This window comes from Nannobrachium achirus (genome assembly GCF_963921795.1).
Source record: "Nannobrachium achirus genome assembly, chromosome: 6".
Lineage (NCBI taxonomy): Eukaryota > Metazoa > Chordata > Actinopteri > Myctophiformes > Myctophidae > Nannobrachium > Nannobrachium achirus.
In genome coordinates this window covers 65,543,479-65,569,455 of record NC_137815.1, presented here as the reverse complement: position 1 = coordinate 65,569,455, position 25,977 = coordinate 65,543,479, and the positions used below count along the sequence as shown (strand labels likewise).

At 43.6% G+C, this 25,977-nt stretch overlaps 2 protein-coding genes across 3 annotated transcripts; one reads left to right on the top strand and one right to left on the bottom strand.

The window, feature by feature from the left end:
• LOC308287252 (E3 ubiquitin-protein ligase RNF182) lies at positions 1 to 7,400 on the bottom strand (the record flags this gene model as incomplete). Its single annotated transcript, XM_080728368.1, has 6 exons — positions 1 to 183; positions 1,479 to 1,708; positions 3,851 to 3,962; positions 4,295 to 4,362; positions 6,719 to 6,872; positions 7,353 to 7,400. 6 exons carry the CDS (start codon positions 7,398 to 7,400, stop codon positions 1 to 3), a joined length of 795 nt encoding a protein of 264 aa, XP_080584494.1.
• A 6,766-nt stretch (positions 7,401 to 14,166) lies between these two features.
• On the top strand, positions 14,167 to 23,517 carry snrpb (small nuclear ribonucleoprotein polypeptides B and B1). 2 transcript variants are annotated; one of them, XM_080729107.1, is made up of 7 exons: positions 14,167 to 14,292; positions 18,000 to 18,151; positions 19,365 to 19,476; positions 20,056 to 20,208; positions 21,018 to 21,147; positions 21,618 to 21,743; positions 23,258 to 23,517. In XM_080729107.1, exons 1-7 carry the CDS (start codon positions 14,290 to 14,292, stop codon positions 23,290 to 23,292), a joined length of 711 nt encoding a protein of 236 aa, XP_080585233.1. In that variant the 5' UTR covers positions 14,167 to 14,289; the 3' UTR covers positions 23,293 to 23,517. The 2 variants fall into 2 exon arrangements, with proteins under 2 accessions (XP_080585233.1, XP_080585232.1); XM_080729106.1 differs by having other exon boundaries at positions 21,018 to 21,159.
• The last annotated feature ends 2,460 nt before the right edge of the window (positions 23,518 to 25,977 follow it).

The window sequence follows — 25,977 nt, the reverse complement described above, 5'->3', positions numbered from 1 at the left end:
TCAGGTCAGTGTGTGTCTGTGTGCGTGCACTAGGTCCAGGATCTCGCTGCACACACACTGACAGAAGCCATAGAGCACACAGAGCAGCAGGGTGGAGGGGACCAGGCTGACCAGGACCACGCCCATCCACATCCTCTGGATCATCAGCAGGTAGATGCCCAGTGGCAAGGAGCTGAAGTACACCTGCAATGGACGCAACAAAACAGGTTTTTTTACTACCTGTTACTTGGTCAAAATAACCCATACATAAAATATGTATTTGGTTTTAATTTCATTGCACAGTTTACATACATGTTCATTTTTACAGCCATTAGTCTTAAGGCCCATTCCCACTGGGCCAGATAACAGATGAAAAAATCTCTTTCTGCAGATATTTTTCCATTGAAAGTGGATGGTAGATACAGATAAAAAAAATATCTGCCACAGATAAAAGAAATATCTGTGTCAGATCTTTTTTTTTAATTTGTATCTACCATTCACTTTGAATGGAAAAATATCTGGAGAAAGAGATTTTTTTTATCTGTTATCTGGCCCAGTGGGAATGGGCCTTTAGACTCAGATTTAGTCTTTGTCTTAGTCTCTTGAATAACACAAATAATACTCTCATTCTCCTGAAATTGTTTTAGTCTAGTCTAGTCTTAGTCGACAAAATTAACACTGCGCTGGCTACCTGTGTATCAAAGAATCAATTTCAAAATACTATTGTTGTTCTATAAAGCTTTGAATGGTTTAGGGCCAAAATACATTTCTAATCTTGTGCAATATTATAAACCACCCAGATCTCTACAGGTCATCTGGGAAACGTCTGCTTTCTGTTCCTCTACCCACAAATAAACATGGGGAAGCAGCAATTAGTTTTATGCACCACATATCTGGAACAAACTCACAGAAAACTGCAGGTCTCTGATGCTAGCCTAGTAAACTGACTCCTCCCATCTTCTGTTCGAATCAGAAGGCAGGAGGAGCCTGGTTTACGAGGCTAGTCTGGTGCCACTCTTAGTTATTTTTAAAGATTTGTTTTCTTTTTGGGCTTTTATGCCTTTATTGATAGGACAGATGACTGACAGGAAATGGGGGGAGAGATGGGGAGTGACATGCGGCAAAGGTCTTCCAGATCGGGAATCGAACGGCCGCCGCCGCCAGGCATCCATGGCTATGTGGCAATGCCTAAGTGGAATGCGCCTGGACCAGTAGGCCAGCGGGCGCCCCCACTCTTAGTTCTTTTAAAGACCTTTCTGTTTGCCGCTTCCTTTGATTGAGTTATTTTTTCTTATTCCTTTTCCTTTCTCCTCTGCACTGTAACTGTATTTATGTAGTTTTTACTTATTTTGTTTAATTGTATATCCTGTCATTTTATAATTGTGTATCCTTTGCTTGATGTGCCGTGTAAAGCACATTGACTTGTCTTGCTGTTGAAATGTGCTAAACAAACAAACTCGCCTTGACTTATTGCTTTGATGAAAAGCAGCAGTACTGACCAGGCAGAGCGCCCCCAGCAGGCAGCGCGGGACACCGCGCTGACACTTGTGGTTGGCCAGGTCGCAGCTGGGCGTGGCCTCCATGTGGGGGCGGTACACTCGCACCATGTTGAGCATGCTCAGTGAGTCGGAGGACGGAGAGGAGGCGGGCAGCTCCATGATGGTGATGACCAGGCAGTCGGAGGACCCCACGGAGGCCCCCGCGCTGCTGCTTTCACCTCCTTCTGTACCTACAGTAAGAACACACATAGACATTACACTGATTACACTGAGCCAGGGGTGTTGCGCCAAATTCTGGCCCATGGGTACTAACTTTAACTATTGAAAAATAGCAGATACACAAGCTCACAGCTTGTATATACACACTGCGAGCTTGTAGATCTGCTATTCTAGAACAATTGTGAAAATTTGTGTAAGTCTTTGAATATTTCAAATCATTCATTTTTTGAAAAACCTATGTTTCTACGTCAGTGGTGCTCAAAAAATGTCATGTAAGGACCCCAAAATGATGTGTATTTGGCCAAAAAATACATATAGGCCTATATTCAAAGATTTGTGCACATTTTCACGACTTTTCAAAAATAGCAGATCTACAAGCTCGCAGCGTGGCACTCTGTGCCGTGCTGTGAGCTTGTATATCTGCTATTTTTCAATAGCTAAAGTATAAAATAATTAAGGCCCCCTCCACCTTGGGCCCTAGCAACTCAGTCCCACTCCTACTGCACTCCTCACTACTGCCTTATCCAGCCTCCAAGTAGGTAGGTATGTAGGACAACCAACCACGTTATGCAGCCTCCACCTGCCTTATGATGCATCATCTTCTTCTTCTTTCGGCTATTTCCCATCGGGGTCGCCACAGGGTCTTGGCGTTAAGCAGAAAAATGGGGTTGTGAGGGGGGCTAGCAAGATTCAGCTGTCTGAGCCTTATATATGATATATATATGAAAGCATCATCTATTAAAGCCGATAGCTCTCATCCCCTTTATTCTTTATATGAATTATTGCCTTCCGGCCAATGACTAAAGGCCCCTACGAAAATTCATTCGTACCTACTTCCATAAGGGCCATCAATAATGGTAGCAAGAGGAGGTAGCTGTTTAGACTCATGGATGGTTGTTGTTACACTTGTACTTATCTGGATCTTGTGACCATGTCTATGTCTGTCTATGTTCTTGTTTATGTATGTTCACTGTGTTTTTAGTCTTTTACCATTTGCTGTAACATGAATTGCCCAGTTTGGGACATAATAAACTTGACTTGACTTGACAGCGGATCATTTGTTTCCATCTGCTTCTGCTCTCTGCGTCTTCTTCTGCCACTCCAGCCTCCTGCATGTCCTCTCTAAACTGAATCATTGGCCTTCCTCTTCTCCTCTTGCCTGGCAGCTCCATCTTCAGCATCCTTCTCCCAAAGTACACCTCATTCTTAGCTCCTCTTTTGTTTTATCCCCACACTTTCTAACCTGGGCTGATCTTCTAATGTAGTCATTTTCTACCCTGACGATCCTTGTCACTCCTAAAGAGAATTGATCAACTTTTCCACCTCTTCTCCTTGCATCCTCTCTGTTCCACTGTCTTCTCTATAGGTTCAGACCAGGCCCCCAGAACCCAGGGATAGACTTGAAGCAAAAGGACATGATGGCCAAAGCTGGAACTGCAGGCGGGGTGAAAAATACATGCAATTTTGAGCACGCACTGGGGTCTGCTATGGGGTTCAATGGACGTTGTGTGACGTTTGTGATGTCAGACGTTCGTAAACGTAAGAAAAATTGGATCATCCAGATGATCCAATTTCCCCACAATGCACCTGGATTCAGCTTCTTCCGGGTGCTTCAAAACAACACTGAGCACTTGCATTGAAATGAATAGCTGGGGGCGGGGCTATCCTCTCTATTAGGCTATATACTCTATGGTTCAGACACAGATATTCTGTCTTTCTTCTGCTGACTTTCATTCCTCTTCTCTCTAGTGCATGTCATGATGCCTCCACTTTTCCAGGCTCTCTTCAACCTCCAGACTCGTCTCACTACATATCACGATGTCGTCTGTGAACATCATAGTCCACGGTGCCTCCTTCCTCACTTCATCTGTCAACCTGTGCCATCACCAATGCAAACAAGAAAGGGCTCAGAGCCGATCCTTGGTGTAGGCTTACCCCCCACCTTGAAACCATCCGTCATTCCTACCGCACTCCTCATTACGCAGCCTCCAACTGTCTTATGCACCCTCCAGAATGATGCCTTATGCAGCCTCCAGATGCCTTATGAAGCTTCCAGATGTCCTTCACTTAGATGAGCTACTAACCATGTTAATGCATACATACATACATACATACATACATACATACATACATACATACATACATAGACAGACCTGCCAGGCTGGTTGGAGACAGTACCACCTCGTCTCCAGCAGGTGGTGCTCTGTGGTCTTGCTGGCAGGACAGGACAGCCAGGATGTGACCATCATCCTCCATCAGCCACACCTACGCACACACGCACGCACACACGCACGCGCACACACACACACACACACACACACACACACACACACACACACACACACACACACACACACACACACACGGGACAGCCATGCATAAATGATTACAATTACAATGTAGTGCTATTTAACACATTTTAACAAAGACATATTAACAGAATTAAATGTGACTGTAATCTTGATCTTATAAGCGGTCTGGAGAGCTGGTGCACAGCTCCCATGCACAGTTGTTCTCTTTCAACAAGACTGGGCATAATATGTCCCTTGGCTGTGTGTGTGCGTACGTGCGTGCGTGCGTGCGTGCGTGCGTGTTACCTCCTCATCAGGTATTTGTGTCTCATGGCGACAGAACGGACAGCTGACCACCGACGGCGATGATTCACCTGACGGCCAATAGAAAGACAGAGATGAATAATGTACTAGCCAATAGAGGCATAGTTGTTGTTTCAACCAATAGGGACAGAGAGAGTTTTTTTTTTCCCTCAATTGTTTTCGCCGGGGCTGAAGACGAGGCCGCGGCTGTGTTTTGCCCCCTGTCCGTCCCTCCGTCCAGGGACGTGCAGAGAATGTTAGAGAGGCAGGGGTTGACATTTCTAAAAGGACCTTTTGGTGAAAATATCGAAAATAGACAACCTCCAAGCTTGGAGGTCAGCTATTTTCGGTGCTTGATACCACACTGAACTAAGCATCATCAAGTCAATACTAGAGATGTGGCGTAAGGCATGGATTTCTACACAGAGAGGGCAGTTCTTTCAACATAAGATGCTGCAGGGGCCCCTTTGATGTCTATGTGTGTACGTGCCTGCAGGGACGTGCTGGCCATTGGAAAAGCGGGACAACTCCCGAACGACTGGTTCATTCCCGGCCGGTCCAGGCCGGCCATCAGGAAAAAAATTAAAATAAAATGTCGGCCTTCGTTCCATTTTGGGGGCTGGGCGGCCAACAAAGTAAATTGTCACTGTCGGGCAGAAACCTTGTATCTCCAAGTTTCAAATGTATACATTTTTTCGCAAAGCAAAGCCCTGCTTCATCATACAAGGCTGTTGCACAAAAGTAGTGAAAACAGCAGATCTACAAGCACACAACGCACAATGAGGGCCTCCAACTCTTTTTCCCGGGCTGAATCAGGGACCCAGCATGTCCCTGCGTGCCTGGATCTGTTATTCTGAGTTTTTCAGATGGTTGTGCCAGCATATCTTTCTCTCTCTTTCTCTCTCTCCCTGGGCAGATGGTCGCTCTCCCAGAGTCTGTATCTCCTAGAGGTTTCATCCTCTTTCACAGGGTTGTGTTTCCTGCTAATGTTGCCAAAGCACTGCATGGCTCATGGTCTGTCTGTCTGTCTGTCTGTCTATAGCACATTAGGGTTTGTGTATTTCTAGTTTGTACTTGATGAGTTACTGTAATGCAATTTCAGTAAAAAGAAAATCGTTATGTGTTTGGCAAGTTGGCAACAGTGCAGTACAGTACAGCGGGTATAGTGTTCATTAAAGATTACAGTGTTGTTCTTTACAGAGTACATCAGGGTTCCCCAATTAGTTTTCCCCAAGGGCCGAATTATGTCTAGGATACCAAGCCAAGGACCACAACATTGCAGGGGGCGACGGTGGCGTTCCCGCTACTCCAGCGACAGTTCAGATATCGTTGTTGTCGGGTGAAAATCTTGTATGTCCAAAACCGTTAGTTTTGCATTTACGGTATCATTTTAAAAATGATTTAAACTATAGTGAAAACAGCCGATCTTGTAGATCTGCTGTTTTCACTACTTTTGTGCGACGGCCTTGTATGAAGAAGCAGGGCTTTACTTTGCGAAAGAACGTACACATTTGGAGATACGAGGTTTCCACCCGACAATGATGATATACTAGTGTTGTTGCTGCTCTTATACCACCATTATTACTGGGGTTGGTGGGGGCCAGACAGTAGCCCCCCGCGGGCCGCAAATGGCCCGCGGGCCGCCTATTGGGGAACCCTGGAGTACATTGTGTATATGTTGCAGTTTGTTTGAAGAACCAGTACGATTGAAAAAGGAGCGCTCGTTTTCTATTGACCATGACGGAAGCGCACCGTCTCAGGCGACCTTGAGCCACGTGAGACAGACGAGCGAGCGGTAGCGAGCAGGTCGCCGCGTCGAGCGTTGCGAAGGACGCATGAGCCGAGTCAGCACCGTTAGAAGTTGTAAACCAGGGGGCCAGAAGAGTAAATATTGTTGTGGGGGCTGCTTTTGCGACCGACTGCACTAGAAAACGAACGCTCCTTTTTCAATTGTACTGGTTCTTCAAACATACTGGAACATATATATATTCATTACAGCAGGGGTCTTCAACAGGGGGTCCGGGACCCCTATAGGGGGTCCTCAGAGTTACTACAGGGGGTCCTCCAAATCTTTGTGTGATAGAAACTTTGTTTCCCTCCTTTTTTTATATTAACCACTTGAACCCTAGCGTCCATATTCGGAAAACTTTAGACGAAAATAGCAGATCTACAAGCTCACAACGCCTCGCGCGTTGTGAGCTTGTAGATCGGCTATTTTCGGCAAGTAGCTTTGTTTTAGAGGGGGGAAAAGAGCAGACTAAGTACAGAGTGAAAAACTGATGATTGTGCTGTCATTGTGCTGTCAAAAGATGAAACTATATGGAATCTATGAACAGGTTGTGGGGATCCCTGCTTCATCTCTCTCTCAACTAAGGGGTCCTTGGCCTGAAAACGTTGAAGACCCCTGTATTACAGTGTTATTCTCACCCATGTCCACCATCTTCTTCAGACACTTGGCACACACTCTGTGCAGGCAGGACAGCAGTTTGGGCTTCCTGTGTCGCATGTCGTAGCGGTTGTAGCAGATCTTACACTCCAGCTCCTCTATGGTGTAGACCCGCGACTCACCCCACGACCCCACCTGGAACAAATACACCACCAGCCAATAAGAACACTGACTCCACCTACAACAAAACATCAACCAATAAGAACACTGACGTGAACAATAAATGTGAAGAATATATATCGTCTTTGTCAGGTGGGAACCTTGTATGTCCAAAACGGTTTGTTTTGTATTTATCATTTAAAAAAAATTAAAGTAGTGAAAACAGCCGATCTACAAGCACACAACGCCTCTCACCGCGAGGCGTTCTGTGCTTGTAGATCAGCTGTTTTACTTTGTAAAAAAGAATTACACATTTTAAACTTGGAGATACGAGGTTTCTGCCCGACAGTGATGATATATTTGTATATATAGGCCTATATAAACCTGTTTAATTATCCTAAATGTAGTTTTTATTTCACCTCCTTGCAATCCAACATGTTTTATTACACATCATAATAACTGATAATTTGTCTAATTAATGTACAGCTGTTTGTAATGAATCATTAATCGCTGTACCTTTCCCTCCATGTCCAGGCCTGGCTCCACCTCTTTCAGATGGCTCATCCTGATAGGCTCTACTCCAACCTAGGATACAGGGAAGAGGACTTTTGCAGTTAAAGGAACAATCCTTACCTTTTCTCAGCGAGCTTGAATATTTTTTGCTTAAGGCCCCATTAAATGTTTGTTTCATGTACAAACAGAAAGCTAGGGAGAGATCTGTCATGAATATGGATTGGCATGTACAGTGGCCTCCCTAAACGGGACTGCCTAAAAAACATGTTTTTAAATGTCAGTATTGATACTGGTGTAAGGTGACATTCACTTATAAAGTGAGTATTGTGAATGTGTCATACCACAAGTGTTGGTGGCGCTGCCTCTTCTAGATGCGTCTTGACTCCAAAAAGGAAACGGGATGGGTGGCGCTTGAACCAGGTGTGGGTGGAGCCAACTTCAACCAGGAAGTGATGCCTGTGAAAAGTCTTCCAGAACAACGCTGTCCGTCCGAATATCGATTTAAACGACTCTAATGAAAAGTCTGTTAGTCTAGTTTAAAAACACATACAATAATCTCCCTGATTATGAACACGTGTATGGTCAGTTTCACAGATAAGCTCTTATTGTTATTGTTATGGCACATCAAGAGTATTAATAACAATAATAAATGCTACACAGCACGGCGGTTCGTTCACATTGACTTATTAAGGATGTTTGATATGTTTCTGAAGCCCTGATTAAAAAAGAAACACTTAAAGTTACATTTGGCAGTCCTCTCTCTGCCTTCAGCACGAGTTACAACAACACATTCTACACAATACACGACACGCAGAGGACGGTTATACAGCGTAATGCAGTTCACACATGGAACTCTCCACCGGATATCACCTCACGTTAGTTCATGTTCTGGCATGCAGCATGAGTGGATCAGAGCCTTTGCCTGATGACTAAAAGACTGATATCTCCCCAAGCCAGGGGGGAATTCCCCTTTAGGCTAGTGGCTTAAGATGTTGGCTTTCCACACAAGAGACCCAGGTTCAAATCCCAGGCGTTACATAGGTGACGTGACCTTGATCGTGTTTCCGGTCGTTGGAATTTAAAAGGGGGGTGGCTTAGAGTCTCTGCCTGATGACCAAAAAGCCTGATATCTACCCCGGACAAGGGGAGAATTCCCCTTTAGACTAGTGGATAAGATGTTTGGCTTTAGAGTCCCTTCCCGCGCAGGAGACCCGGGTTCGAATACCAGGCGCTGCACTGTGATGATTCCCAGTGGTCAGCAGTCAGTAGCACAGAGACCCTCACCGCTGTACACATCCCACGAGAAGCAGTTTTAAGGAAAATGCTGTTTCCTGTAGCCTATAGGAGGGTGTTGAGTTTGTATTTGTATTTTCTTTACATCCAGTCATCTCGTTTCGTTTCAATCCCTGCTCTTCCATTGGCCTCCGGCTGTGATGTCATCGCTCCACTATGATGTCATCCCTCCGTTATGCCATCCTGCTCATGTGCCCATCCATCCTTCTATCTTCTACATGTCTCTCCCCCTCCCTCTCCCCTCTCCCTCTCCCCTCTCCCTCTCCCCCCTCTCTCTCTCTCTGTGTGTCTGTGGGTGATGTAATGACAGTGATGGAAGGTCCTTAGAACAGCCCAGAGACAGTGATGGAAGGTCCTTAGAACAGCCCAGAGAGAGTTGTTTGAGATTCCAGGAGAGCTTTCTTTGCAGATCTTCTCAGGTCACCATAGAACTGCAGAAGATCCACAGTTGTTCTACAGGTTCTGTGTTCCACTGCGGAGGAGAACTGCAGAGCAGATGTCTGTGGGTGTTCTCCAGGGTTCTCCGGGTTCTGTGGTCCACTGGGGATCTGCTGAGCGGGTTCCTGTTAACACAACACAACAACAGGGACGTGCAGAGAATGTTAGAGAGGCAGGGGCTTGCTTAAAATTCTAAAAGGGCCTTGTGGTGAAAATATTGAAAATAGCAGATCTCCAAGCTCACAACGCGTCGTTGGCTATTTTCGGTACTTCATAACACACTAAACTGCCATACAAACCACTCAAACCATTCAAACCACACTGTCTCCCTCTCAGCTGTCCTACTGTCTGTCTCTCCTACACTGTCTCCCTCTCAGCTGTCCTACTGTCTGTCTCTCCTACACTGTCTCCCTCTCAGCTGTCCTACTGTCTGTCTCTCCTACACTGTCTCCCTCTCAGCTGTCCTACTGTCTGTCTCTCCTACACTGTCTCCCTCTCAGCTGTCCTACTGTCTGTCTCTCCTACACTGTGTCTACCTCTCAGATGTCCTCCTGTCTGTCTCTCCAATGCTTTCTCCCTCTCAGCTTACTGTCTATCAGTGGTGTCATTCAGCAAAGGCTATATGGCAACATGACTGGTGTCATGCACATGCGACCTTTGCGACAGGCATGATCATGATTATTATTTACCGCTGCTGTCTATCTCTCCTACACACTGTAACCTTCTCAGCTTTCCCACTATCCGTCTCTCCTACGCTTTCTCCCTCTCCCTACTGTCTTTCCCTTCTGTCCTGCTGTCTGTCTCTCCTGCTACACTACCCTACTGTCTGTCTCTCCTACACTGTCCTACTGTCTGTCTCTCCTACACTGTCCTACTGTCTGTCTCTCCTACACTGTCCTACTGTCTGTCTCTCCTACACTGTCTTACTAGCCTGGTGACGTGAGGTTACTGTCCTACAGTCTGTCTCCCTCCCAGCTTTCCAAGGCTCCATGCTAGTAGAGAAGTGCATATATAATTTGAATAATTTTGAATATCTTTGAAACATTTTAACAACACAAATATTGAATGAAGGGGTCACGGCCGGCACAAAATATTTTCAGTTGGGAGTCCGCGGCCAAATAATATATGACAGGGACATATGACATGACATGAAAATGTTTTAGAAGCACTACTAGAGCATTGGTTCGAACCCTCAGGGTCCCTCGAGGGGGTTCCAAATGGAGTCTTACAAGTGTGTGTAACGGCGAGATTGTACAAATGGAACCAAATGGATCCGTAAGGTTACAGGTCCATTTGTACACTCTCAGAGTTTCATTGGGGGGGGGGGGTTCTTGAAATTAAAAGTAATAAAAAAAGCAGTCAAAATACAGAGACAACTCATGTCCAGAAGTAGAAGTGGTTAACAACCTGTATGTACATGAATATATGATATTACCAACCTGAATAGAATATGTGCTGTATATGAATATATTATATACAACCTGTAATAAAGTATATATGTATAAGATGTGTATCATTGATTGATTCCCAAAAAATGAGGAACAAAGTGTTCCCCTATCAGTTCAATAAGGGGCACAGTTTCCAAATAAGGGACGATCCCATCCCGTCCCCGTACCTCAAGTGATGGTTGGCGACCGTACAGTATATCTCCATGACAACATTAGTAGCAGCTGTAATGATACATTTAAGTGACAGTCTGACATTTGTTTATCTGTTACACAATGTGACCTGTTGAAGCACACACACACACACACACGTGCACGCACACGCATACAGTACACGCACAACTAAATGCTACAGTGTATCTCATTAGAGATATGGAATATGGAATCCGTCCAACATGAATACAGTGACAAATAATCTATGCTCACTATGCAGTAGCACTCTCTGCGTGTGTGCGTGCGTGCGTGCGTGCAGCAGAAACACTGCAGTATTTGCGACAGCAGCAACAGTGCACTCACCTGCTTGCTGATCCGTGGTTATTAAAAATAATAATAATATGAATAATAATATTAATAATGTGCCATTAGTGTGAATGTCCTTGTGATGCTGTCTTCGTCTCAGCGGAGCAGGGAGACAGGCAGAGAGACAGACAGACGGTTGGACCGCTATCATTGTCTCCATCACATCTTCCTCCTGCCTGTCTGTTCACCTTGTCTGTCTGTCCCTCTGTCGGTAGGTTCAGAGCGTCTGTCTCGGTGTGTGTGTGCGTGTGTGTTTGTGTGTGTGCGCGTGTCAGTGAGTCACCACTCTGTGAGTCTGTTCGCTCTTCAATCTGTCCTCCAATCCCCCCACCCCCCCTCACTGCAGAGAAATAACACACACACACGCACTTGCACGCTCGCGCACGCACACACCACGTTCAGCATCACAATCACATCTCTCCCCGCGGGGTTGCCGTGGCAACGAGCCGTGCCATGGAGGAGGAGGAGGAGTGTGGGAGGGGTCTGTTGGCAAATGAGCACAGGCACGCACGCACGCACGCACGCACGCACACAAACACACACACACACACACACACACACACACACACACACACACACAATATATACAGACATTATGTTATATTATACCAGTAAGGCTCCCTAATCGGGAGATAAGCGACCGTAGGTCACTTATCTCCACAAATAGGGCAAAAATGTGTTTTGCCAAAATCTTCCTGATCCATGTTGATGTGTAGACATACTGTGTAGTGATTTTCGTGATTTTAGGGCAAAATCTGTAGGAGCAGTGTCCAAAAATGTGTTTTTAAAAATCGGCCTGGAGGTGGCGCTATATGGGACAGATTCATGTTGATGGGATGAATGGATTTTGGTCCCCATCCGGAATCAATGAGGGTACATTTCTTGCAATCAAAAATTTCTCTTAGGAATGCAACAAAAAACAAAAAATATTATTGAACTCAAGTCTCCATGACATGAGTAATCAATAGGAAAAAAGTAATTTTGGGGGTGAACTACTCCTTTAATGCATAAACAATTAACACATGCACAGAATGTATGGTATAGAATGATATGTTATGGTTCTTCACTGGATCTTTAGAATTTATGGTTTATACATGATTCTATGTATGTGGCGTTGTGGCATAAATGACTTTATTATATTTCAGTAATCGTCACTGTCTGGACTCTGGAACATCCTTTACATCTGAGTGTTGGTTAAAATAATATTGAACCAATGGAAAGTAGTAAAAAGTGCTTGGGACAAAACCTCCTAACTCCACACTTTCTGCCAAACCAGCTAACCCCACCCGATTGGCCCTCTCTTTTTTTCATAAATATGTGCTATTGAACACCCTTTACGTCTGTGTGTTGGTTAAAATAATATTGAACCAATGAAAAGTAGTAAAAAGCCCTTCGGTCAAAACCTCCTAACTCCACTTGAGCTCATTTTCCCGAAAATGAACATTTTGGAGTTAGGAGGTTTCTGCCAGACAGCATAGATATATACGTTAGGTTTCAAGGAACAGGTGAGAACAAGATGTGATGAGACATTAATTTAATTTGATAGGAATCCCTAGAGACTCAGCACCCTTCCAGATAGAGTCTACAGATCTTACCAGATAGTCAGCCCCCCCAGCCCAAATCACACTCCTGTTACAATGGGACCATTCTTTTTGATGGTAAACAAAAGGTCTCATTTCAATCTCAACAGTTCTTGACCAAAAGAGCTGGGTGTAGGTGAAGACTGAGATAGGTAGGTAGATAACTATGCAGAGACAACAATGGCAAGTTGAAAGCCCCTCAGCAGATAGAATGCAAATGTTATTAAGAGAGGTAGGTAACACCTATTCTCAGGGCAGGCTGTCCCACACTTTATGTCGAAATATGTGACACATGATTTTAGCAAGAATACATTCTATAACAATGGTATCAATATCTGTATGGTGTTGACCTGTCCAGTCCTGTATGGTTCGGGGGAACGTTCATTTCAGTGAACGAACGATTTCTTTCAGGGTCACAGAAATGATCTGTTCAAATGATTCGTTCACACTCACGTGCAGTGTTCAAAAATGTGTTTTAAAAAATCAGCCTGAAGGTGGCGCTATATGGGACAGATCCATGTTGAAGACATGAGTGTAGACATACCTTGTACCGATTTGCGTGATTTTAGGGCACAAATAGGCTCTATGCATATACGCCATTTTGTTCTACTTCCGGGTGTCTTTCGACTTCCTTCACAGGTGTTACTGATGATACTAATCAAGGCTCTGTTTGATTTATTGCACAGTGGGTCTTGTAGCAGAGTGTTTCCAGTGAGCCAACATGCACAATATCAGCACCCTGACTCTGTTTGACCAGAATGGAACAGACCCTTCATTAGTATCATCGGTAACACCTGTGAAGGAAGTCGAAAGACACCCGGAAGTAGAACAAAATGGCGTATATGCATAGAGCCTATTGTAGGAGCTGTGTCCGTAAATGTGTTTTGCAAGAACCGGCCTCATGGTGGCGCTAGAAGAGGGGTATGTGAGAAAAGGGGATATCCATGTTGATGAGATGTGTGTTTGTAGACATCTCTTTGTCTGTGGCAGAGCAACGCAGTGAGCAGCCGATTTGGGGGCGTCATTTGGTTGTTTTTTAGCTTTTTGGCGGGGGTCCCTGGGGGTCCCTGGAGCTGCTGGGGGTCCCTGGAAGGGTGGAGGTCGTGGATTGGCAGACAAGGATTGTGTGTGGAAATTTTCACATGGATAGGTGCAACGATGTCATTTTGTGTTTTTTTTTTTTTTCGTTTTTTTTTTTTGGCGGGGGTCCCTGGAGCTGCGGGGGTCCCTGGAAGGGTGGAGGTTGTGGTTTGGCAGACAAGGAGTGTGTGTGGAAAATTTCACATGGATAGGGGCAACGATGGCGGAGATATGAGTAGGGCAAAAATGTGACGTGACACGGTGACAGACAGACTGACAGACAGACAGGCGGTGGAGGTTTTGATAGTAACTGCGATTTGACGGTCGCAACCATGCTATTATTATATATGAAGTGGAACCATGGTAAAACGTTTAGCAGACTCAGTGCAACGGAACGTAGAGCCCGGTGCACCCTCAACTTTCTCCCTCCTGACGTCACTTCCCTCCTCCGGCCTACGTCAGTTCCTGTCCAGCAGTGTGAACAATAAAGACTACAGACTTGGCGGCATCGCTCGCAGGTCAATTTTTGTAAAACTTGCATCCGATTAAAATCTGCGGAGAATCGGAGCCATCTGATCTGCAAACATGGTGAGATGATTAATATAAGAGTTTATCGTGCGCCTCGTGTCCGTTGGTGTCGTTATTTTTATTGAGAAAACATGCTTTTTAATCATTTAATTCACCTCGACGCTTCGGACAAACGTTGCAGCGACGTCCATGCGATTCTTTCATTCATTTCAGTTATTAACGGCAAACGTTACATTAATTCGCAGCTCATTAACCGTTAAGCCTTTTAGCCTTGTTTAGTGAGCAGGTTGTTTTGTAAACATATTAATGTTGCCGCTTCAGCCAAACGTAGCAGTGACGTTCATTCATTTAAAGAATTGTCTAATTTATCCTTTCATTTTTTACTTAAAACATTGCGTGACATTAATTAATTCAACACAACGTTCTCTATTCAACACTTTGATGCTGGGGAGTCCGTGTTTGGTCCTGTTTAGAGTGTTCTTATCTTATATGGGGTCCTTGGGACGCTGCAACTGTTTTGTGTTGGTTAGCATTAGCGGCTAATGCTAGCACAGAATACGAGGTGTACTATTGGTTTAAACCAGTGGTTCTCAAACTTTCATTTCAAGGACCCCGAAATTAACATTTATTAGCCTGCGGACCCCCATTTGAAAACATATGTCAGGGACCCTCATACGAATGATTTTTACGGCTCTTCTAGCAGTGATCAACAATGTTATTTTCAAGGACCCCCAGCTTACCTCTGAGACTTCAATCTCTATTGTAAAATCAATGTTAATTTAACTCGTTGTACAAATGAACCGGGCCCATTTGGTTACATTTGTACATACCCCATAAGGGTTCCTAACAGTCAATCATTTAGCTGGGGACCCCCTGGAACTCCCTCAATGACCCATGGGGGTCCTTGTACCCCACTTTGAGAACCAGTGCTGTAGTTTGTGTTGATAGCTTACTGCTAATTGTAGTTATCTGTAATGTAATCGAACACACTTCCCTGTCTAAACTAACCAATGTTAACTCGTCATTTACAGTGTCTGTGTTTTGTAAAGGGTGAGCTACTAGAGTTGTACCAATATCATTATTGGAAAATCTGCAGATACTGCCTAAAATGCTGGTATCTGCGAGTATGCCAGTCTATGCTGATATGATGCCACATCATTTATCACATGATGATATTTAGTTTACTGTAATATTTTGAAAGCTTCCGCTTTACTAACTTTACAAATTTAAATATTATTTTACTAATGGCATTTGTATTTATTCCTAGGTCAGTGGTTCTCAAACATTCATTTCAAGGACCCCGAAATTAACATTTATTAGCCTGCGGACCCCCATTTGAAAACGTATGTCAGGGACCCTCATACGAATGATTTTTACGGCTCTTCTAGCAGTGATCAACAATGTTATTTTCAAGGACCCCCAGCTTACCTCTGAGACTTCAATCTCTATTGTAAAATCAATGTTAATTTAACTCGTTGTACAAATGAACCGGGCCCATTTGGTTACATTTGTACATACCCCATAAGGGTTCCTAACAGTCAATCATTTAGCTGGGGACCCCCTGGAACTCCCTCAATGACCCATGGGGGTCCTTGTACCCCACTTTGAGAACCAGTGCTGTAGTTTGTGTTGATAGCTTACTGCTAATTGTAGTTATCTGTAATGTAATCGAACACACTTCCCTGTCTAAACTAACCAATGTTAACTCGTCATTTACAGTGTCTGTGTTTTGTAAAGGGTGAGCTACTAGAGTTGTACCAATATCATTATTGGAAAATCTGCAGATACTGCCTAAAATGCTGGTATCTGCGAGTATGCCAGTCTATGCTGATATGATGCCACATCATTTATCACATGATGATATTTAGTTTACTGTAATATTTTGAAAGCTTCCGCTTTACTAACTTTACAAATTTAAATATTATTTTACTAATGGCATTTGTATTTATTCCTAGGTCAGTGGTTCTCAAACATTCATTTCAAGGACCCCGAAATTAACATTTATTAGCCCGCGGACCCCCATTTGAAAACATATGTCAGGGACCCTCATACGAATGATTTTTACGGCTCTTCTAGCAGTGATCAACAATGTTATTTTCAAGGACCCCCAGCTTACCTCTGAGACTTCAATCTCTATTGTAAAATCAATGTTAATTTAACTCGTTGTACAAATGAACCGGGCCCATTTGGTTACATTTGTACATACCCCATAAGGGTTCCTAACAGTCAATCATTTAGCTGGGGACCCCCTGGAACTCCCTCAATGACCCATGGGGGTCCTTGTACCCCACTTTGAGAACCAGTGCTGTAGTTTGTGTTGATAGCTTACTGCTAATTGTAGTTATCTGTAATGTAATCGAACACACTTCCCTGTCTAAACTAACCAATGTTAACTCGTCATTTACAGTGTCTGTGTTTTGTGTACCAATATCATTATTGGAAAATCTGCAGATACTGCCTAAAATGCTGGTATCTGCGAGTATGCCAGTCTATGCTGATATGATGCCACATCATTTATCCCATGATGATATTTAGTTTACTGTAATATTTTGAAAGCTTCCGCTTTACTAACTTTACAAATTTAAATATTATTTTACTAATGGCATTTGTATTTATTCCTAGGTCAGTGGTTCTCAAACATTTTAGTACGTACCCCTTCTATAACTCTTGAGGGTTTGTACAAGTGGATTTTGGTTTATTTTCATTTGGTTCTATTTGTACACACTGAGTTACACAGACCAATGGGGCTGTTAAGTATGACATCATTTTGTAGGCAGAGGAGAATTTCTGCCCCCAGTTTCCGTGAATCTTTTTACTATTTTTACTATTTACACATTTTTCTTCTCTTTGTTGTTGAAAGGAAAGTGTTAGAATTATACTTTAGTCTTTTTTTTTGTCTCGGATCTGTTGAAATAGCGAGGGACAGAAAATGCTCTGGGGGCAGATTCTCCTCTGCCTACAAAATGATGTCACGGCTTAAAAGCCCCATAGGAACCCCCTCAAGGAACACTGAGGGTCCCTGGACCACACTTTGAGAACCACTGTCCTAGATATTTACAAATTACACACTGATATCTCATCGGTACTATTGACCAATACACATTATTGTTGTGTATAGCAGGGTGTAATACAGGTTTCTGTTAACCTTGTATTGTTGTGTATCAGGGTGTAACACAGGTATATTATTGTTTATTATCAGGATGTAGCCCTGAATACAGGACGGTCATATACATGACCGTCCTGGTGCCGCCTCAACTTGAGGAGTAGTGGGCAATCGAGCCCTTAACGGTTTGAGCTAGGAACGTCAGCATTTTTGTCCGAAATTATTTTGCTTAACATAGGACTTCTGCCTCTAGTGGACAGTCGCGTCATCTCCGGTTGATCATTGTAGTGAACGGAGATGATGCGATGACGCGACTGTCCACTAGAGGCGGAAGTCCTATGTTAAGCAAAATAATTTCGGACAAAAATGCTTTTTATTCAACAATCCGGTAGCGGCGTGTAATAAACGTTGTGCGGCGTCAAATTGTTATCAAAGCTGGCTTAGGAAAGCACTTTATTTTTGAAATCTGACGTTCCTAGCTCAAACCGTTAAGGGCTCGATTGCCCACTACTCCTCAAGTTGAGGCGGCACCAGGACGGTCATGTATATGACCGTCCTGTATTCAGGGCTATATCAGGATGTTACACAGGTTTTTGTGAACATTATTGTTGTGTATCGGGGTGGTACACAGGTTTTTGTTGACCCTGTATTGCTTTGTTTTCAGACGGTGGGTAAGAGCAGCAAAATGCTGCAGCACATCGACTTCAGGATGCGGTGCATCCTGCAAGACGGTCGCATCTTCATCGGGACCTTCAAGGCCTTCGATAAACACATGAACCTCATCCTCTGTGACTGCGACGAGTTCAGGAAGATCAAGTAGGTTCCAACTAAAACCCAAAGGTTCTAAAATGTACCGTATGCACTGGTTTTAGAGTTGGGAGATTAAACATGTAGTGATGTATCTTTGGTGTTAAATAGCTCTTTATTGTGATGGTAATCATTGACCATGGCATTTGGATGCTGAGAAATGATGAAACAAAAGGCCGAATTAGCGCCCCCAGCTGACAGTTTACTGTCGGCGCAGGGCAGCGATGAAAATAAAACCTTGAAGCGTTTAACTGATCTCGGCAACAGAAAACATGGTAATCATTGCTATAGACTAGACTAAGAGTGTTACACTTAAATAGCTCTATGTGATAGTAATCATTCCTATGAAGTGTTTGTTCAGTAAAGCTGGCTTTACATTAGCAGATAATCGGGCGAGATGAAATCGGTTACCATTAAACACTACATGTTAATTGTTTAAGATTCTCTTACCAGATAATCTAAACACGCTCACACTAGCCGATTTAAAACGTCGGGCTCCGCACACTACAGGATTCTATCCAGATTGAGTCGGCCCGAACATAACATTAATGAAAAATATAATGCATACAAAATGGGGGGCTGCCCTTATGAGAGCTGCGAGTTTTGAAAAGAGTCAGGCCGGCCCCGATCATCCTGCGAGCCTGGGCTCAGATTGGATCTGTGAACCCTCACACTTAACAACATTTATGCCCGACCATCGGCCCCATTTCAGACGCAGTCCCCCCGATACTAGGGAGGGTCATTAAATGCCCCGATGATCAGCTAGTGTGTGGCTACCATAACTGTTAGATAGCTCTATATTCTGTGGGGGGGATAGGAATTTTATACAGGATAAACAAGTGAAATGAGTGAAACGAACAACTAAAAATGTGCAGAACAAATAGGAACTCAAACACTAGCATTGAATTAAAATAAAAGTTTCTCCCCTATTGTTATGAACTGGTGTGGTTAGTGTGTGTGTTTCTATTACCAATGGTGGTTGGCCCTCACAAGTATGGTGAAAAGTCTGAAAACGTTGCTTAGGGTTAGACTTGGCAGTAAAAGATTCAGGTTAGAATTAGACGGGTTTAGGGGTTAGTTATATGCCTGATTTATACTTGGTTGTCTCACAGGAAAACGGCAGATCTACAAGCACTGTGAGCATGTAGATCTGCTGTTTTAAGGCTGTCCTAAAATGGGGAGGTCCTCAAGTATAGTAATGCAAACGTGTTTGTGTTCTCAGGCCTAAGAACTCTAAACAACCGGAGCGAGAGGAGAAGAGGGTTCTGGGATTGGTCCTTCTGAGAGGAGAGAACCTGGTTTCCATGACGGTAGAAGGCCCGCCCCCTAAAGATGTACGTCAAGACGATTGGTTTATTTTCAAGTTTTAAATTTTTTTTTTTAAATGATAGAAATGTGTTTCATATTTGTGTATTGATAGCTAAACGAGTATTTGATATTTGTTGTCAATAGTTACTGTTTAGTGAGGTTGCTGGTGTTGCTTTCTGCTTATTGATATGGAATATACAATAAATGAATATCGTCCCTGCCGGGCAGAAACCTTGTATCTCCAAGTTTCACAGACCTGCTTCATCATACAAGGCCGTCGCACAAAAGTAGTGAAAACAGCCGATCTACAAGCGCACAACACCTCGTGGTGCGAGGCGGTGTGTGCTTGTAGATCGGCTGTTTTTACTAGTTTACATAATTTTTAAAATGATAAATACAAATTCGGTTTTGGACATACAAGGTTTCCACCGGACAACGACGATATGTACGTGTCTACTCTACCTCAGATGTCCATATTTCCACTTTTGTAACTTAATGCACTTCATCATAACAGTGTTATCATGACTCCCTGTTTTAAGTATGACTGTGCATGAATGAAGGTGTAAACATGATTTGACAATCTGTTCTGTTATTGTTCATTTCAGACGGGTATCGCTCGTGTGCCTCTGGCAGGAGTAGCAGGGGGTCCGGGCGTAGGCAGAGCAGCAGGACGGGGGGTCCCAGCCGGGGCTCCCATGCCTCAGGCCCCTGCTGGGCTGGCAGGGCCCGTCAGAGGAGTGGGAGGACCCAGTCAACAGGTAAATTACAACGCTTCACTGACATGTTGTAAGCTTGTAGATCTGCTATTTCTGCTTTTTCTATGATTAAGCCCAGTCAAGCCACTAGGCTGTATGCTCACACCCGGCAAAATAAACATGTGTATACTGTAGCATCGAACATCAGTTGAAACACTTTTTACACCTATAAACATTGTCTATTTGAAAATAGCCGATCTGCAAGCTCACAGCACATTCTTATGAACTTGTAGATGTGCTATTTTCATTTTAAGGTTGGAGTATTTGAAGTGATATGTAGAATAAACACTGTTTGAGGTGGTCAAACAAAAAGTTTAGAACCAAACATGATTCTAGTAAACAAACATTTTCAGTAATGAGATTTTATTTTACTTATTGACATACATAGACTGTGCAATGTTAACGCTGTTGTTTGGGTGCTGAGAAGTGATGTAAACAAAAGGCCGAATTGTAGCGCCCCCAGCTGACAGATCACTGTTGGTGCAGGGCAGCGATGAAAATAAAAGCTTTGAAGCGTTGAACTGATCTCAGCAACAGAATATATGTAAATATGATCCTTTCATTGATCTGTTGATATGCTTGACATAAACATAATACATTTCCCTGGCATTTTTGGACAATTACTGAATTGCACTGTCTGCGTTTTTCCTACTGCCGTGTATACTGTGTACAGACTGGTCCATTAGGTTCCCTTATGTACACTAGTTGAATTAAAGCATATGATCTTACAGTGAAGATGTGGGGTCCCAGAGACTTATTCTTTTTTCTTCAAATTGTGGTCTTTATTATAACTCATTTATGTCGTCTCCTAGGTGATGACCCCTCAGGGCCGTGGGACGGTTGCCGCGGCAGCCGCAGGTGCCAGTATCGCCGGGGCGCCCACCCAGTACCCCCCGGGTAGGGGAGGACCACCCCCTATGGGCCGCGGAGCCCCGCCCCCAGGTATGGGACCAGGTAACTACGGTAATCCTGCTAACCAGAGAATGAAGGGGTTGTCACACGGACTTGTGAGCTTGTGGATTGGCTATTTAAAAAGAGAAAACTTAAAGATGGGGATCAGTGGCATGAAACTGAAATTGTGAATATAATAATTATCTTGGATTATGTATTTACAGTGTTTGGGTGCTGAGAAGTGATGTAAACAAAAGGCCGAATTGTAGCGCCCCCAGCTGACAGATCACTGTTGGTGCAGGGCAGCGATGAAAATAAAAGCTTTGAAGCGTTGAACTGATCTCAGCACCCGATTTATAAATGTATTGGTTTATACTTATTTTGGATTAAGTGTAAAAAGTTCCAGTGCAGCGCTAATGTATTAACTCCAGAATTATAATCCATGTTTCACATAATTATTATTATTTTTATTTTTTTTCACGTCACGTTTTGTAAATGCGTTTTTGTTTTTTCCACCTCAGGTATGATGGGTCCACCCCCTGGCATGCGTCCACCCATGGGTCCACCAATGGGAATGCCTCCTGGTCGAGGTGCACCAATGGGAATGCCCCCTCCCGGCATGAGGCCGCCACCCCCTGGCATGAGAGGTGAGGACGGTTAGATCTGTTCTTTTAAAACAGTGATTCTCAACACGTGGCTCGGGCCCCACTTGGTGGGCCGTGAGGGTATTGCAAGAGGGACCCCAGACCACAAAACACTCCGATTTTATTGGTGATATAACGGTGTTTGGGTGCTGAGAAATGATGTAAACAAAAGGCCGAATTGTAGCTCCCTCACCTTACAGATCACTGTTGGTGCAGGGCAGCCATGAAAATAAAAGCTTTGAAGCGTTTTAACTGATCTCAGCCCTGATCTAATTGTCATTTATTCACAATAGTTTATTCTCAACTGCTTGATCATAACATTCTCTTAAAAATGCACACGGCTCACACATCTGACCACTTAACCCAAGTGGGCCACGGACACATTTGACATGGTTAAGTGGGCCCTGATCCAGAAGAGGTTGAGTTACTGTTAGATCATTAGTGACCTTAAGCAACGCTACGGCAACGGCAGATGACAACGGTAACCGGAAACGATCCGCGCTCGATAGATAAACCTGTCGACGCCGCAGCCGTCTCTACTATGGCAGAAGGTCCCTTCCCACGTAGCGCCTACTCCGTCTGCTGCGTGTACGCGTCGCCATGGGAACCAAAGTGTTCAGTGAAAGGGGTGGGAACCCGTCGCATTTTGACCACTACAACGATTACGTCACAGCAGCCGTAGTCCGCAGGGGTTAAAGTTCTCCGTCCTGGGGACGGATTTCCGTCTTGAGGATTCCCTAGGGGCTATTTATGAGATCAGAAGTTTCGGAAAAAAAGAAAAAAAGCTGAACCGTCTGCGCTAATTATAATAGCATCAGTTACTACTGTGGTGCGTAGACTTGCTGGTGTGTCATGTAGTTCTAATTTAGATCAACCACTTCTTGTAAGTAGACTTAAAAATAAAACCAGTTGACGTGACTTGACTTGACTTGATCGGATTACGTTAGGCTCTTATTTTGAAATCCGCCCTACACTGAGAGGAAATGCCTCTGTAGCTACTTGTTGCTGCTGTAAGCTAACTGCGACGATGCATGCTGTTGGATAAACAAAACATCACTTGGATATACAAGCTGTTACCTTGTAAATCTGCTATATTTAAATAGCCAACGCAAAAATCTAAAATGACACGGATGCTTGTATGGGTAGGGCTGTCACGATTATGACATTTTACAAGACGATTAGTTAGTCTCTCAAATAATTGCGATTAAGGATTTAATTGTGTTTTTGTCATTGATTGAAATATTCAAAGAAATGACTGACATAATCAACAACGTTATACTTGAAAAAGAACATTGATAGTGGACATAGCCAATCTAAAAGCTCACAAAGCGCTGCGATACGACGCGTTGTGAGCTTGTAGATCGGCTATTTTTGAAAATGTTTGAAAATATGAAAATTTTTCAACATGACGATTATGACAAAATAATTGCGATTAGACCATTATGTATTAATGTGACAGCCCTATGTATGGAGTTAAGTTTTTCATAATAATAATGATACTTATGTGTTGTTTACAGGACCGCCTCCTGGGATGAGACCACCCCGCCCATGAGGACCCCCCCCCCCCCCCCCCCCACACACACACACACACACACACACACACACACACACACACACACACCATGCGTGAGCCAGCCAGCTAACAGGCTGTGTATAGTTTGAAACCTTTTTGTATTTCTAATATTTTTGTTTTTGTAATAAAGTTTGGACGGTGTAATTTCAATGGACTGTCTTGTTATTGTTTGATGACATGGAGAATAAAAAGGTGTCAAGCTGAGTTTACTGGGTTTAGTTCATGTTTATTAAAAATGTTTGTTTTAACAGATAAAAGCCATCAACAAGCTCACAACGTGTCATGTTGTTGAACTTGTACATCTGCCATTTTGAGCGAGGACGAGGAGTGTTCCCACGGTCATGAAATTCCTGGAAATGTTTTGAAATTAGATTTTTTTTCCAGTACTGGAAAAGTTTTGGAATTGATCAAAGGTCCTGGAAAAAATGGCTAAGCATTGTTTTTGGTTATTGATCGCGTGAACTCATTTACTGCCACCATAAATCGACTGCCACGATTTTCTTACCTTTTGACGTGGGCGCGTGCGTGTCCATCGTGCACGATCCGCATGCAAGCCACGGTCTGTTCGTGGTGTGCATGCTTTATTTTTGCTACACTGCCTGTCTTTGGGCATTGCACATAGGAGTAAGAGACCTGTTGCGCTGAATGATTATATAGTCCTGGAAATTGGGTTAAATATTCTGGAAAAGTTTTGGAAATTCATTTGGTAAAAATGTGTGGGAACCCTGTGTAGACTAGAGGGAATGCAAGCAGAACTGGTAACACATTTTGTGTCGGCTGTTGGCACAGAGTAGTTATTAGGTTTGGGTCTGAGAACCTACGTTGGAAGGAGCCAGTTGAGGGATGTAAACTGGCTCTCCGTAGAACACCGGGTCAACTTGGCAAGACAGACCGTGACCATGACATTATCAGACGCTCTTCATCCAGAGTGACCTAAGGGGATTGCACACGGTACGCGGTCACCGCCTCCTAGCAATTCATTTTCAATGGGAGGCGGGCGGCTTTTTCAGCCGCGCAGCGAAGTTTTGGGGCGGCGAGGAGAGCGGGCGCAGTCCCGTGAAAATCCCCGCGAGCGTGCTCGTTTGTGCATGCGTACGCGGGCGGCGAGAGATGGATTGTGTTCATCTTTGTGAAATACCGCGCAGCGTTTACTCGCAGAGCGAGTGTGTTTGTGTATCACCGCGGTGCGGTCCCCGCAGATCCAAGCGGGAGCCCCGGCGGCAACCGCTGTCCGTCTGTAGAGCGCCTTACAATGCAAGCAAGGTAAACATGTATGCACTCAAATGCCGAGATGGTGTAGTGTGCCTCACTAAAGTACAGGTAAGCCAAGAACCTAGCATCAGTCTAAAGTAAACAATATACATGGGCAACTGGCTGCCCCAGGGCCACATGCGGCCCCCACCTTCACTTAATGCAGCCCTCAGGTTAATATCGGAATACTATAATATAACACTCAAGGTCGACCGCAGGCAGTACTAGCTAATTTGACTATTTAGACTTTAGAAAAAACATGTCAACATAAACTTAACTTAAAGGAGTAGTTCACCCCCAAAATGACTTTTTTTCTATTGATTACTCAGGCCATGGAGAGTAGAGTTCAATAATATTTTTTGGTTTTTGTCACATTCCTAAGACAACATTTTGATTCGAGTAAATTTACCCCCATTGATTCCGGATGGTGACCCGTTTCGAAACGGGTCACCATCCGGAATCAATGGGGGTAAATATATTGTTATCACATTTTTAAGAACATAAATGCATTTGAAATTAAATAAACATGTTACTTTTCAGGATTCCAATTCAAGAATAGCGAAAAATTATTTAGGATTCCAATTCAAAAATAGCAATACTTTTCAGGATTCCAAAAAAATCGCCCTTAGATTTTCTAGAAGGAGGCAACTGATTTAGGTGATCCTTACTGCATGTAAGTCTGGTTATGATAATATGATCGACATCCCACCACCATGTACGCACACGGCTGTTTTTGAAGCTTTTTACCACTTGATATGTGTATATATTTTTTCTCTCCCTCCCCTGTTACTTGTCTTATTATTATCTGTATGTATGATTTCCTGTATGTCTTTTGTCTTGTGTGCAGGTCAAAGTCTGTTAGTCTTGTTTGTCTGAAAAAATAAACTGAAAATAAAAAATAACCAAGAATAGCGAAAAATTAATTTATGATTCAAATTCAAAGTGCGATGCGTTTTGAGCTTGTAAATTGTCTATTTTTGCTATTTTTGACTGTATATGCAATGTGGCCCTCTGAAGTGAAAATACCCTCTCCATCATCAAAGTTGCCCACCCGGGGCTTTTAAGCCGTGACATCATTTTGTAGTCAGACCGCCAAGCAGATTTATTGTCAATATCTGTCCCTCGTTATTTCAACAGATCCGAGACAGAAATAACGACTAAAGTATAATTCTACCACTTTCCTTTCAACAACAAAGAGAAGAAAAATGAGTAAATGGTAAAAAGATTCGCTTTTTTGGGGGGCAAAAGTTCTCCTCTGCCTACAAAATGATGTCAGACTTAACAGCCCCTATTCCAGGTCAACATGAAGCATCTGTCCAAAATAACTTGCTGTCTTTATCCCATGATAAACCAAAGGCCTGGGAAAATAAGGATTTTCTGGTCAGAATACGCTTCAAGAAGAGAGGTCACAGA